This window comes from Lissotriton vulgaris, chromosome 9 (genome assembly GCF_964263255.1).
Source record: "Lissotriton vulgaris chromosome 9, aLisVul1.2, whole genome shotgun sequence".
NCBI lineage: Eukaryota > Metazoa > Chordata > Amphibia > Caudata > Salamandridae > Lissotriton > Lissotriton vulgaris.
In genome coordinates this window covers 835,734,753-835,749,255 of record NC_141697.1, presented here as the reverse complement: position 1 = coordinate 835,749,255, position 14,503 = coordinate 835,734,753, and the positions used below count along the sequence as shown (strand labels likewise).

The following is a 14,503-nucleotide window of genomic DNA, read 5'->3' as shown; positions in this document are numbered from 1 at the left end:
TTGATGGCCTAGAATGGGGCTATTTATCGGCGGTGTTGCTGCGCTACGGGTTGGACATGAGGTTGCTCCACATGGTCTGTTTATTATACAGGAACCCCGTAGTCCGGGTGCGATTGGGCCCTTACATCTCATAAGAGGTGGTGGTGGTGGGCAGAGGCACTGGCAGTGGTACCCTCTGTCCCCGCTACTGTTCGCGCTAGCATTCGAGCCCCTGGCCGTAGCTATACAAACGACTCTCGGCGAGGGTATCCCGATGGAAGATGCATTCCATCAGGTATCGCTTTATGCGGCTGACCTGCAGGTGTTTGTGAGGGACGTGGGACGCATACTCTAGCAGCTGGCCCAGCTGCTGCACACATTTGCTGCCATCTCGGGGCTCAGAGTGAATGCAGGTAAATCTTGCCTTTATGCTTTCAGTGAAGGGACCGGAGACCCGGGATACCACATCGAGGGTACACGAGTCCAATGGAAAGAGGACACCTTCAGGTACATGGGGATACAGATATATCGTCAACCAGCTGACCTGTTCGATGGGAATCTTGGAAGGGCGGTTGCAGCGCTTAGGTCGCCTATACGCTTCTGGAACACGCTCCCACTGACAACTACGGGCAGAGTGGCGCTTGCTAAAATGGTCATGTTCCCCCGCCTCCTGTACTACTTTGTCAACTTACCGTTATTCATCCCGGCTTCCTTTTTTACTGTGCTCAATAAGATGCTGCAGGACTTTATCTGGGGCACCTCTAGGCATAGGCTGGCTCTGGCGAAGCTATTCCTGCCAACGGACCTGGGGGGGCCTGGCTGCTCCTTGTTTTGAACACCACTACCTAGCCGCGCAGCTACAATGGGTCACTTGCTGGCTGGTGGATAGAGGTAGAGATAATACAGCCACAGTAATTCCGCCATACTCACTAGAGCGTATAACCAAACTTTTCCACCCCATTGCTGTGACTGAACGCCAAACGCTGCTCCTCCTGGCGGTGGCATACAAGTGCTACCGGAGGGCCTTATACCTTACACCTTGTTAGACCTGGCACCTTGGCGTGAGTTTCCCTTCCACTTTTTGCTGATGTGCCTCAGATGTTTTTGCTGGTGTCCGCTGCTCAGGGCACTGCGCCACGGCCAATCCGTGGCGCAGTGCAAGTGCTCCCAATGTAAAGTGGTTATGTGATTGATTTCCATGATTGGCTCATTGGATTTACTGTCAGTCCCCAGTAAAGTGCACCAGGAGTGCCAGGGCTTGTAAATACCAATACTGCTAGTGGGCCTGCAGCGCTGGTTGCGCCACCCACAGAAGCAGCCTTTAAAAATGTGTCTAGGGTCTGCCATTGCAGAACCTGCGTGCAGTCTGGTACTGTCATGCTGGCTGGGCAAGTGCACACATTTGCCAGCCTCAAAACCTTCCCTTTGCTTCATATTAGTCGCCCCTATGGTAGGCCCTAGGGCAGGGTGCATCGTAAGTGTTAGGTAGGACAAGCCCTGATGTGTGTGGCATGTCCCAATAGTGAATTACAGTCAAATTCGTTTTTCACTATTGTAAGGCTACCTGTTCTTACGCCAAGATGGGCTGCTGGACTTATTACACCCTATAATCCCAGCAGGCTCAGGGAACATGGTATAAAGTCAAGTTTAGTATGCCTGAACTCAGAATAATAAAATACTTCTTTTAGTAACGTTTATTTTAATATCCTGTGTTTGCAACTGCTACTTTTAGAAATTTAGCATTTGCTTGCCTAACCATTTCAGCCCGCCTCTGCTAGGATGTGTATCTGCTGTCTGGGTTGTGTGAGTGACAGGGCTGGGGGATGACAGGTGGTGAATGCAAGGATTACACCTTAGTGGGAGGTTGGAGTGCCCCTGGACTCTGAATAGGGCTGTGCTCTGCCACCACAATGCTGGCTCCGCCCCCTGGGGAGCGACTGATGACTCTGCCCGACACCTGGCCCAGGAAGAGGGAAGACTGTCAAGATACTCCTGGCTGTACTGGTCATCTGAATGCTGGCTCCACCTCCGGCAGAGCGTCTCATGTGCCTGCCCCTCACACTGAAAGGAAAAGCCAGGAACAGCACAACAGAGTGCTTCAAAACTGAATTAGGCTATGCAAAGGCCCCCCTGGCCTGGAAGAACAAAAGAATTGCTGTATAAAAGAAGGAGCCCTGCTCCCAAGAAATTAGATCCTGTTTCCCACAACGAACCTCTGCCCAACTAGAAGGAGAAGAAGAAGCTGGAAGGACTGGCCTGCTGTTTGCCTTGCTGAGGAAGGAGAAGAGAAGACTTATTGAAAAGACTTTGCTGACTTGTACTTGAAACTTTCTCCAAGGGCTTGATTGAGCTTGCCCCCTGATCTGAACCCCAGGACTAGTGGGTTCTTGGTGCCTTCGCTCGCCCTCAACTGGACCGTGTGCTTTCTCCCGCTGGAGCCGAGTCCTTGTGCCCCTTCGCCCCTCCAAGGGCTGTGACACCCAGGAGCCTGGCCGCCCGCTTCCTGTGAGAGCCCCGCTCGTGCAAAGTCGCTCTCTTCGCCTTGGACCGGGCCGCCTACTCACCTGCCGCCTGCCTGTCACTGGAGGGCGCTGTGTGCCCTCACTCGCCCCCTCCCGCCGGAATTTCCAGCGAGAGCACGATCTACGCCTCGGACGGCCGCCGTATGTCTCACCGTACCCGACCGCCCCACTTCGCCCTCCGACCTGGAAAGAGGCCGTGCCGTCCTCTGAAGCCCTCCCAGTACGGACCGTACTGGAGGACCTGGGCCGCACCTGCCTCACGGAAGCCGCCGCCTACTGAGAGTCCGAAGGTCCCCACGACACGCACTTTAGGACTGCGAGCCGTCCCTGCTTCCCGGAATATAATGGACACACGCCAAGACAACTACAACGGACTTGGGGTCCGCACCGTTCTGTTTTCCCCAAACGACGTGCACCTCCAGCGCTGTGTGCCGTGTACGCGTGTAGCGTACCCTTTTCGAGCCGTCCGAGTCCTGGTAGCGTACGCAACGTACGCACGAAGCGCACCCTTTCGCACCGCCTGTGGGTGCCATTGGAGCCATACTTCAAAGAGCTCCTGACGAGTATGCCTCGTACGCTGTTCGCCTCCCCTGCCACCCCCCGTACGCCTCCTAAGTGGAAGCGCACTGCGGACGGCCGTGTCCGCGAGGCACGTGAGGTGGAGAGGGGCTCATCTAGAATGACGCGCACTGCCGGTGCAGGCGCCGAGGAGTGCCCAGGAAAGAGACGTACAGCACAGAAAACCCAACGCTGGCGTGCTAGAAGTATAGAAGAAGCAGCTTCATGAACTAACAGAACTATTTTAAAGTGAAAGGAAGCAGCGTACCATTGAACAGAGAAATTGCCATTATTCTACAACCTGGTGGCTTAGTTAAAAACGTTATACTGGTCTTGTGATAAAGTCTTACCTGCATAGATATATTTTTATATAAAGAAGACGTATTTTCATATATCCACAGCCTGGTGTCCATTTGTGGGGGGATTGGTACATTTACTATGTGTGTGATTACAAATGCTTAAACCAATATCGCCTGAAGAATAGCCCTGGCTGCTCACGCCACGCACCTAGAGGGTGAGCAAGGGTAATTCTAAGGGGTCATCCTTCGCCCTGACTTAGAGGAGAGGGTCCCTGTTTGTCGCAAGTGAATACTTGCGCCAACCAGACCCCCAATTCGAACACACCTTATTTGCAGTACGGTTCCTTATGAGACGGCTATACCCTTGGAGGGCTCGCTTAGTGGTGGAGGGGTGCTCACGTCCTTTATGCTTACGGAATGGCGGGAGGCCGACATTCATAAGTAAGCTCAAAGACCTATATAGGGAAGGGGAGCTTACGGCATATGAGACGCTGGTGACAGAGGAGGGGCTTCCTCCCGGGGGGGTCTTAATGCACCGCTCGCTGATAGAGAAGCTGACCGCCAGATGGGGAGATGTAACCACGGAGCCCAGGCAGCATTTAACCATGCAGTATCTCCATGTCATGGGGAGGGGCAGACACTTGGTAACTGGTTTGCGGCATCATTATGGGAGCACGTGGTAGTTAGTTTGGACCCCCCTAGAGGCAAATGGGAGCTAGACCTGGGGCTGCCACTAGCAGACAAGGAATGGGAAAGGGTGCTTAAAAGTCCGGTACAAATCCCCAGAAACATGAGATTTCGCCAGATCCATCTTTTTATTGTCCACAGAGCTTACCTCACGCCCAAGTTGATTAACAAGTACTTCTGTTGTGACGATGCGCTCTGCCCCAGGTGTAATGAGTTAGGGGCGGGATTCCTGCACATGCTGTGGAGCTGTCCTGGACTGGGCACTTACTGGCGAGCAATTAGCGAGCTGCTGCGGAGTTGCACAGATCGAACCATACCCTTTGACCGGCCCGAGTACATCTCTCACCATTTCAAGAGATACCCAAAAGATAAGGTGACATCACGTTTCCTGGACCTAGGACTGGTGGTAGCAAAGCGCTTCCTCACAAGGAGGTGGAAAGCACATGACCCGCCATGTGCACAGGCATGGAATTCCTCATTTCAGGCGGGGACCAGGGCAGAGTGGACCGCCATACGCAGGGAGGAAACGATGGGGATCCGGAAGGAACCCATGGCGGCGCACTGGGAGCGAATGCTTGGTGCATTTTCAGCAGACGGACATGGAAGGCAGCACGAGTGGTGCGGAGGGGATGGGAAGCACACATGAGGGTGGGTGCATGCCACATGCCGTTCTCCTGCCAGGATAGTCTGATAAGACTTACTCCTGCTCCACTAGGACACAAAGACAACCACATCAGCGCAGCCACACATGAGGAGTGCGCGCACTAGTAGGGAAGGGTCGTTGGGGGAGGGGGGACAGGGAGTTGAATATACATGAGGTTTCTGCTGCCGCAGTTAATGTTTCTTGTTTCATATATATACCATCTGTTTGCAAGCCCACGATGGAGGGTCGTTGGGGGAGGGGGGACAGGGAGTTGAATATACATGAGGTTTCTGCTGCCGCAGTTAATATTTCTTGTTTCATATATATACCATCTGTTTGCAAGCCCACGATGGAGGGTCAGCCCTGAACTACACGGACCATTGAGAGGTTAGTACTCCGGTTCTCATGGATAGTTTTGGAGTCTGCATCAGGACTGGCGAACTACAGTTCAGTCAACTCTGGGCGAGCATCTTTTGTCATAGTCATTACAAAGCTTGAATACTTGTAACATGATATGACAATACGCTAATGCATTTATGAATGACATGCCTTTGAGCTTTTATAAGTGATGCTTGTAATGTAAAGTCTAACTCTACAATAATAATAAAAACAGATTTGACAAAATAAAAAAAATCAATGGTAGATGAGATCCAACTTCATGAACCGAGCCCAAATGCAAACTGCAGGTCTAGTATTGATTAAACAAGCATTTGCAATGCAATAGGTCTCACATTAAGGCAAGTTTAAGTTATTGGCATGGTCAATGACAAATCATTTGATTTATGTTTTAAAAACAAAAATAAAAGGCATTGTTATTTGCAGTACCAGTAGCTCAAACTCGCGTAAATGCGAGACCTATTGCATGGTAAGCTAGTTAAGACTTTAGGGGGCCCATACTCCATTGTGTACCCATTCAGAGCAAGCTATTTGGCGGCTATACATTCATTCTGCATAGAATCGACCCAATAAGGCAGGGGTTGGTAACATAGTACCAGGAAGACTTCCCTGTAACAAGTTTAGATTTAGACACAACAAAGGTATATACATTTAATCTAAATAAAACTAGTTTAAATATTCAGTGGGTAACCAGAAAGTTTTGCAGGTGTGGCTTTCTGTCGTTGTAGGAGAGTAGGGTCTGCTTTCCTATGGTCACCCCACTTTTTGCTTTACTGGTTTTCGACTTAATGTGGCTGTGGGCCTGCTAATCAGACCCACAGCCCTGCTGTTCTCGCTCTAAATTCACAACCATGTACTTTAGGTACATCACCAATTGGGATTGGGTCACCTTATGAGCCCCTGTACAGTGTACTATAGGCATAGGTGCATCCACGGCCTACCAGGGGCTGCAGCATATATTTTGCCACCCCTTGCTGGCCATCCAAACTGACACAACTGGCTGATCACTCAGCTGGGGCAAGGTGGTGTAATCACCCCTTGCTTAGATATAGTATACCTATGTCTAAACCTATATCTGGACACGTATGCACCTATAAGTCACTCCTATGGCAGGCCTTAACAATCCTGGCGTAGTGTAAACAAAGAAAGTACCTGGGATCCCGCTTTGAATTTTAAATCAACCACACCATATTCTTTTTGTGATTGGGGAATTTATTTTACCACAATGGAGGCAGAGTGCTTGGTTTTATGTGAGATGGTGCTCTAGCATGAGCTGAGCCTGTCTGCAGCTTTCGGAACCATGTCCTTATAGCTGTTCTAGGATATTGCCATACCATATTCTCTTAAGTGCATTATAATCCTCGCGGTTAGATTCTATCTTTGGTTTGGCTTTATCAAAACATGTTGTGTAAGGTGTCATACGCTTTGGAATACTACCCCCTCGCTAGTCCTGGCGACGGGGGTAGCATTCCACCCTTCTAGAGGGAGAAGACATGTTACTTTCCTTAAACGCGGTTAAATCTAACCAGAGCCTCAGCATCACAAAATGGATGCTGCTGCCACAGACACAAGTCTGGCCTCCTGCTGCTGACCGAAACTCCGGCAGGGGAGGCCTGGACAAAAGGTTTCCTATCACAGGGAGGTGCTAGCACCACCCAGACAGGAGATAGTGGATTGGGGCAGGGAGGGCTGAATGAAACTAGACACTGCCTGGGGCACACAAGGCGTCCCATGCAAAGTCCAGTTCAAACCGGTGCTGGGGCACTCCAGCCCCAGCTCTGGCGCGAAACTAGACAAAGGGAAAGGGGTGTAACCACCCCCTTCCAGGGTCCCACCCATAGGAGGGACCTAGCAGGTGATCCAGCCCCTTGATTTGGAATAAAGGTAGGAGCTGTGCCCATAGACTTTAGATCATCCTGACTGAAACTTTGATACGAAACTCTGGACCCTTCGACATCCTACTCGACGTAGAAGACTGAAGAATCTCCCTTGTGGTCAAGGAGTGACCACCCTGCACAAGAAGGCACCATCAGCGCTCAAAGGTTTTCTTTGTTGCTGCTCTCGCCGGAGCTCGAACGACAGAGACCGACAAGACCTGGACTCCCACACTTCCAACAGCCCGATCCACAGTCCCAGCAAAGTTGAGACCCGTGGAGGCGACGTGAGACGTGGGAACGGCCATCTTGGAAAACCAGCGAAGTGCTTCCTGTGCAGCTCCCGAGGCATCCTCGAAGCTGTGCATTGGGGATTGAGAAGTCCCAGCCCCGAGCAGCCTGTGCACCGAAGATCACCTCTCCACACTCACCGAGTGCTGCGTGGGGCCCTTTTGCACTTTTCCTGCTCGACGCGTTGTCCGGTCACTTGCCCGTTGGCTAGTGGCCTCTGCGACGACGAACCTTCGAATTTACACTGCTGGTCTGGTTGCTCCAGACTGGCCCTTGCTCCCCTGAAAAGGAGCAGCCCATCAGACCTTGCTGGTCTGATCCAGAAGCCATCTCCGATTCCTGCGTGGGTTGCATTTGCCAAGGCCTGTTGACTCCGATACGAGAACCGACACCGCCGACAGCGAGAGCCTTCGTGGGACCACCCGTGTTCACCTCCTGGTCGTCGTCGATACTTCCTGGTCCACGTGGCAGCGGAGACAAACTTCACGACAGCACCTGATTGCAACCCGACATCGCCTGGTTCCATCCTGGTCACTGGCTAGTGACCCAGACTCTGTCCCCTCTGCTTTCAGGTACTCTACATCTTCGATCCACCCTTGGATCCAACCGGACTCTTCTCTCCTAGTCGCCTGCAGCATCTTTCAGCAAGGCTCCATAGAACTCCACGATGAAACCCGAAGCACTTCACCTATGTACCCGCTTCCTGTGGGTGAGGTAACGAGGGTACTCCGGTGCCCTTGTAGAGATTTACATCCCTAGTGTCCTAGTTTTAAGTGGTTACGTTCTAGTCCAGTCGGAAGTCTCCTAAAACAGTAACTTTCTAACTTTTACGCACCATTGACTTCTATTGGTGCACGCGGTTACCTATAGACACTGCACCCGCATCCTGTGGGCCTCCCCAGACATAACCTTTGTTAGTCTAGTGTAGCCCCAGCGATTCTCAAGGCCCTAGGCCTTACCATTGTTCGTGACGTGGTTCTTATACCACTATTTTAGTGTATGGTTTGAGTGGCCACCAGGGCCTATCCATATTTGTGCAACTTTTGTATGTTATATGAAGTTCTTTGTTTAACGCTTGTGCTTCTGTCCTCATAAAGAGTACAGGGGATTATTCTAGTAATAAATACATATATTTTATAATATATAACTTGTGTGGTGTCCTTTCATTTGGTAATAAAAGGATTGCATATGGTAAAACAGCTGGCTTCACATGCCCTCTTGAGTTTAGACTAAGACTGCTTTTGTCCATGCTACCATTAGGATAGCTGGTCTATAAGGTTGACTTACAACCAATCACCATAGGGGTCGTTTGGACTGGTGCAAGGTGCTCACTAGAATAGTGAACATCATATACCAGGCCAACTTCTCACAGTCGTACACATGACACCCCTGCCATAAGGTCTCCACATACATTTTCCCTAACTACCAAACAGATGACAATGGAGAACTAAGTAGCTCCACACGGGTTGGTATTGATGAAGAGTCAACCTGTCAGTTAGAAACCAAAACCACCAATTGGTGGTCTGTGTAGATGCTCTAGTCACCTTTCTCAATCGATATAGTATGGATTGGGTTGTCCACGTTATCAAAGGGTAAAGACAATTCGAACATTACAACCAGCACAGTGCCACCCTTAGCCAAGCCGGATATCAGCATGTTTCAACAAGCAGAAATTGCACGTTACAGGCAAGTGTATTTCAGAGAACACTTTGCAAGTTTTTTCTTTTATGTTGTAGTCAACAAAGAAATATGGGAAACGCAGCATTTCTTGTCAAAAAGGGACCAAGGCAATGATGCTTCGCATAAGTTTACATTATAGATTGTCATTAAGGATACACATGTGGCGCAGCATCGCCCCAGGATGCCGCGTAACGGTATCTCCTTTCCCCGTGTGTCCACAGCTGTGCTTAAGTTTGGAGGCCCAGACAGGACTCTTGGGGAATAGCTCTGAGCCATTGAGTGCAAAGGCGAGAGGCTCACGTGACTAGAAGTGCAAATAATGGCATACCGCAGAGCATGCTGAAGGGGGAGGGGGGGGGGGGAGAGCAAAGGTAAGACGGACGGGTACTGCTAGCGCACGGAGCACATTAATGATATAAGCGCCATCACGATCTAAAACGTTAAACAACACACAATAAACACTGTGCACTGCTGCTGAAAGTAAAAGCACCCAGAGTATGCCGGGATGCCCCTGTCCTCCCCATGACCACATGCGCCTCCCGGCATTAAGTAATAAAAAGGAAACATGATCCGTCCCTCCATGCCTCCAAAGATAAGAAATATCGTCACGACAGCCGGCAAGAAGACAATCCAGTCCAAATGGGCCGGATGAAAAGGAGACAGAGCATTAACAAATAAGCCTCATTTCCAATTGGAGGCCAGCGTTTTGCATAAAGAATGATGCCAGCCAATGGGATTGATGGGCAGGGCTTCAAGTCCCCTTCTGAAATCTCCTTGATCACAAGATGTCTCACAAAGAGTTCATCGCGCATGAGCTGCAACGTTAGGCTGGACCTAAAAAACTGACCTGAGACTTCAGACACATTTCCATCCTACGCTCCCCCGCATCACCACTTTCAAGGTTTACCAGCCGCCACCGATAGGAGGCAAATTAAAGCACAGAAATCAAGAGTGATTCCTGCGCTTCAAGCCTTTTTTTAAAAAAATTAAAAAGGGCGTTTGCAGGAGGTGTTGGTGTACTAGCTAACATCAGAAGCTAGTACACTAGCTAACATCAGAATCATCAGTTTGGGGGGCTGCTTAGACAGAAAGGAGGGGGGGGTCATACGACCTTGCAGTGTGACTGGGACGGTTCCAAAAGATACATGGCGAGTTCGGCCATGAGATGGGTTCTCCTCCCAGATGGTCAGTTAACACATTTAAGTTCAAAAAACGCAAGGGGTGTAGTGCAGGCAACAAGATGGGTGTGGGGCAACATTTTATGCCATGGGCTCATGTGAAAAGCTCGAGAGCCAGTGTGCATCTTGTAAGGAGAAAAACGAATACAACATTCAGTGCCTTGTCTAAGGGTAGTAAGCACTGTAAAACGTTACCATAATACAACTCTGCACAATAGAGTTTACATGAGCCTGCACACTCCAGCACTACTTATTGGAATCCTTTTACAGAATAAAGACACAGCACGATTCCAATGACATAAACTTCCTGTGCACCCCCCTAGAAACTAAAGCGTTGTTCATCGTGGGCAGAACCTGTAGTTGGTGAATGCCTGTCCGCCATTCAGGGCCTGGCCTATGCTGCAGAGGCGCAGCTAGGCAGTGTGATGCCTGTGTGGACATGGCACTGCTAGGGTCAGCAGGCGCTACACAACAAACACCAACTCAATGAAGAATATTGTTATTTGGCATTTGCATAGTGCATTTTAAAGGTATTGCAACCCTTTTGGTAATTTAGCCATGGCTTTGAGTCAGAGCAATGAAGCGGTGGGGGAGAGGTGAGACTGGGGAGTCCAGACCCCAGAGTTTTGGCAAAGTACAGAATGGGTGACAGTAGCATGATTCACAAACCACTGTGGGAGGGCAAGCCCCCACTTGGTGAAAAGTATTTTACATTATTCAAATATTTTCCGTAAAGCCGAGCTCCCCATTCTGCTACATGCCTCTCAGGGAGCGGTTTTGGGTCATGTTTTGCCTACAGGTGCCGCCAGTTTCCACAAATGTACAGAACTGTTGCCCTGAACCGCCCCCACTGCCAGTTCTACCAGTGGTCTCTTCAGCTATATGTCCAAAGCTAGTACTCAACAGTGGCCCACAGCCGTACCTTGTGCCAGTTCAGACCCCCCTCTACTGCTGGGTGCTAGTCTCGCCTCTACAGGAATGGTGTCCTGCTCATGGTCCCCTTCTATCCTAAACACTGCAGTGCCCTTTACCAGGCTTCACGCATTGGTCAAACATAGGTCCAGATCTGTGCTCCCCTATCTATCCCCCCTACATTTTGAGTGGACTTACCAGTACACAAATCTGGTGCCTTTAGCAGAGTCGGGGCCCGGACTCTCCTTTTGTTAAGTGTTGGTCTCACGCTGGTGCAAAGCCTCCGTCTTTAACCATCCCTCCCTTAACTGGGAACCCCGGACCCTCTGCATTGTTGGAGTGGTCTCACCCGTGTGTAGATCGGATGGATTCAGGTGTGCACCATTCCAGTCGCTCTGGTACTAAACGGTGGTCTCCCCCTGGTACAGATGTGATGCCTTAAGCTGTGCCCCAACCATCCGATCTCCTGGTTACTAAGTAGTGGTCTCTCCCTGGTACAGATGGTATGTCTTCAGCTGTGCCCAGGCCCATTAGCATTGTTAGAGCGCTCTCACCTGTGTGCAGATCTGATACCTTGAACTGTAGGTGATAACATTTCCACATATTCTTGTTTGTGCACTGCATATTCTCAGCAGTATAAGTGTATGCCTGTGTAATTGTAATGGTGATTTCAATTGAAGATGTGGTGTCTGTAGTGGCAGTACACTATCACACCATGCATACTAGACTTTACCCCTTTGCACCACCACCAGCAGAGCCCCGCACCAGCACAGCCTCACTTCATCAGCAATAAGGCAGCACAACACCAACTCACCATCACTCAGCACCACCCGAGAACCAACACAGCACCACCACCTAAGCATGACTCTGCGCCACAAAAGCACAGCTCAGCACAGCGTCAATCAGCACTACCACCGTATCACTCCGCACCAGCTCAGCATCATTCAACACTACCACAGCACCACATCTGCATCAGTGCGTCACCACCAGTGTAGCCCCACCACAGCATCAGAGCAGCACCACCTCCTCAGCACCAGCATGCCACCTCAGCAGCAACTTGGCACCAATGCAGAACTAATTCAGCATTAGCACAGCATCACCCGTGTCACTCAGCACCAGCACAGCACCACCTTAGCACCACATCAGTATCACCCAGCACCACCGAGTACTACCTTCGCTCAAGCGCACCACCACCTCATTATCACTCAGCACAACCCCAGCACCGCATCAGCACAGCACCTCCTCAGCATCAGCACAGCAGCATCTTAGAATCAGCACAGCACCACCTCATCATGCACCACCACTGCAGCACCAGCGCAGCATTATCTCTGCACAGCATCAACCCAGCACCAACACCTCAGCATGTCGCACCCATCAGCACAACTCCACCTCCTCATTAGTGCACCACCACTAACGCAGCCCCACTTCAGTACCAGCGCAGCCCCACTTCAGTACCAGCGCAGCCCCACTTCAGTACCAGCGCAGCCCCACTTCAGTACCAGCGCAGCCCCACTTCAGTACCAGCGCAGCCCCACTTCAGTACCAGCGCAGCCCCACTTCAGTACCAGCGCAGCCCCACTTCAGTACCAGCGCAGCCCCACTTCAGTACCAGCGAAGCCCCACTTCAGTACCAGCGAAGCCCCACTTCAGTACCAGCGAAGCCCCACTTCAGTACCAGCGAAGCCCCACTTCAGTACCAGCGAAGCCCCACTTCAGTACCAGCGAAGCCCCACCTTAGTACTTTGTATTGGTACTCCAATTTTAACCAAGTGAGGTTATAGCCCTCTCCACACTTTATGTAGCCTTTCTGACTTATGTTCTCCACCCCTAATATTGTTTCTTCTTTGATATTGCTATCCCCTGCTCCCCTCTAACAGATTTAAACCTGCTTAATAGTATTTGCTGTCATCCCTACCAGCTAATGCACCATTACCTACTTTGTATGTTATGGTGCTGTAATACTCAAAATTCTGTAATTAAATTACAGGCACATTTACCTACCATACACTCTTTTGTAATAAAATACGGTGCAAATCACTGGCACTGTACTTTAAATCATACTAAGTTTGTACGTCTCTGTTAAACACAGTGCGGTTCTCTCCCCTTATGTTCCCAGTACAGCGCTTACCCCGATGATGTAGTTCATGCTACACTCGGCAACAAATACATACAAGGTTTTTTTTTTTACTGGTCTCCAGGATTTCCCCGTATAGTGTCCACAACAAAAGCAACACCGTACAGTACGGATTGCAACAACAAACAAAAAATAGTGAGCAAGCGGTACAGGACATCTTCGTCCATCGTTACCTCACTTGAGAAAGATAAACGGTAAAACTGGAAAAACAAAAATTCATTCATTCATTTTTAAAGATATGCTGATATTTAGTGGCGAACGTTCCATCCCATGTCTCTCATACAATGATGTATCCGTAGAGAACTCATTAGACGGTCACAGGCGCCACGTCATACCGAGCTTGAAGTACTTCCGATCGGCGGCGCCTGCACTCGAGACCGAGGTTCAGGTTGGCCTCTAGACCCGGAAGCCAACCTGAACACTCACCTTTCGTTTTCCACGCTGCAAGCTCCATATGCCTGGCACGGGCTCCGCATCTGTCCCTAGATCATAAGGGAAATCCTTGAAGGGGTCCCGAGCGAAGAACCACATCTTATAGCAACAACTGGAGGGAATGCTTGCCAGAGAGGGAGGGGACAAGGCGGAGCGAAGGCTATAGCGAATCTAGAAGGCAGAGAAAGACAAGGGAGGTCCCTGTGGTGGTTAGAGCAAGTGGGAGGGAGCAAGCGTGAGAGCTTGGGGGAAACATTCCACTGAGCTCAGATTAGGGTTGCCACTGATGTAGTTAAAAAACAAGTATGCGCAATGCAATAACTTAAACTCTCACAAATGCGAGACCTATTGCATTGCAAATATTTGTTTTTACTAGCGCACACGGGCACTTTCACATTCATGCAGGCTACGCCCCTTTCACTGCACACACCCCCAGCCCCTAAAGGGGCGTGTCCGTCATTAAAGTGAAACCAGGGCATGAGGGCTTTGAGAAAACAAGCATTTGCAATGCAATAGGTCTCGCATCAGGAAATTCTGAGCTATTGGTATTGTAAATGACACATTTTTTACTTATGTGTTGGTTTTGAACATAGCGAAATTAATAGCTTTGTCATTTACAATGCCAATAGTTTTAACTTTCGCAAATGTGACACCTATTGCATTTGTAATGCAATATGTGTTGTATTTAAGTGACTTAGATGTATTGATATTACAAATAACAATGGCTTTTAATTTTTTAAAATAATTAATACTTAAATAAAAGGTATTGTAATTTATAATGGCAATAGCTTAATAGCTTAAACTTTTGTAAATAACTTTTGTAAAGATTATGTTCAGTGTATTTTATTGTGACAAAATCCAAGAACAGAAGTGAAATATCAACATCTTTTTGTGACATTTGTAATAAAGCTTGAAACA

At 49.6% G+C, this 14,503-nt stretch overlaps 1 protein-coding gene across 1 annotated transcript in view; it reads right to left on the bottom strand.

Annotated features, from left to right (window-relative positions):
* The window catches only part of SCYL1 (SCY1 like pseudokinase 1), a 1,168,528-nt gene extending 1,154,756 nt beyond the window's left edge, over positions 1–13,772 (bottom strand). Inside the window, exon 1 of the mRNA XM_086938572.1 lies at positions 13,580–13,772. Coding sequence (XP_086794698.1) covers positions 13,580–13,684 — 105 coding nt within the window. The 5' untranslated portion in view covers positions 13,685–13,772. The remainder of the gene's footprint in view (positions 1–13,579) is intronic.
* Between the last annotated feature and the right edge of the window lie 731 nt (positions 13,773–14,503).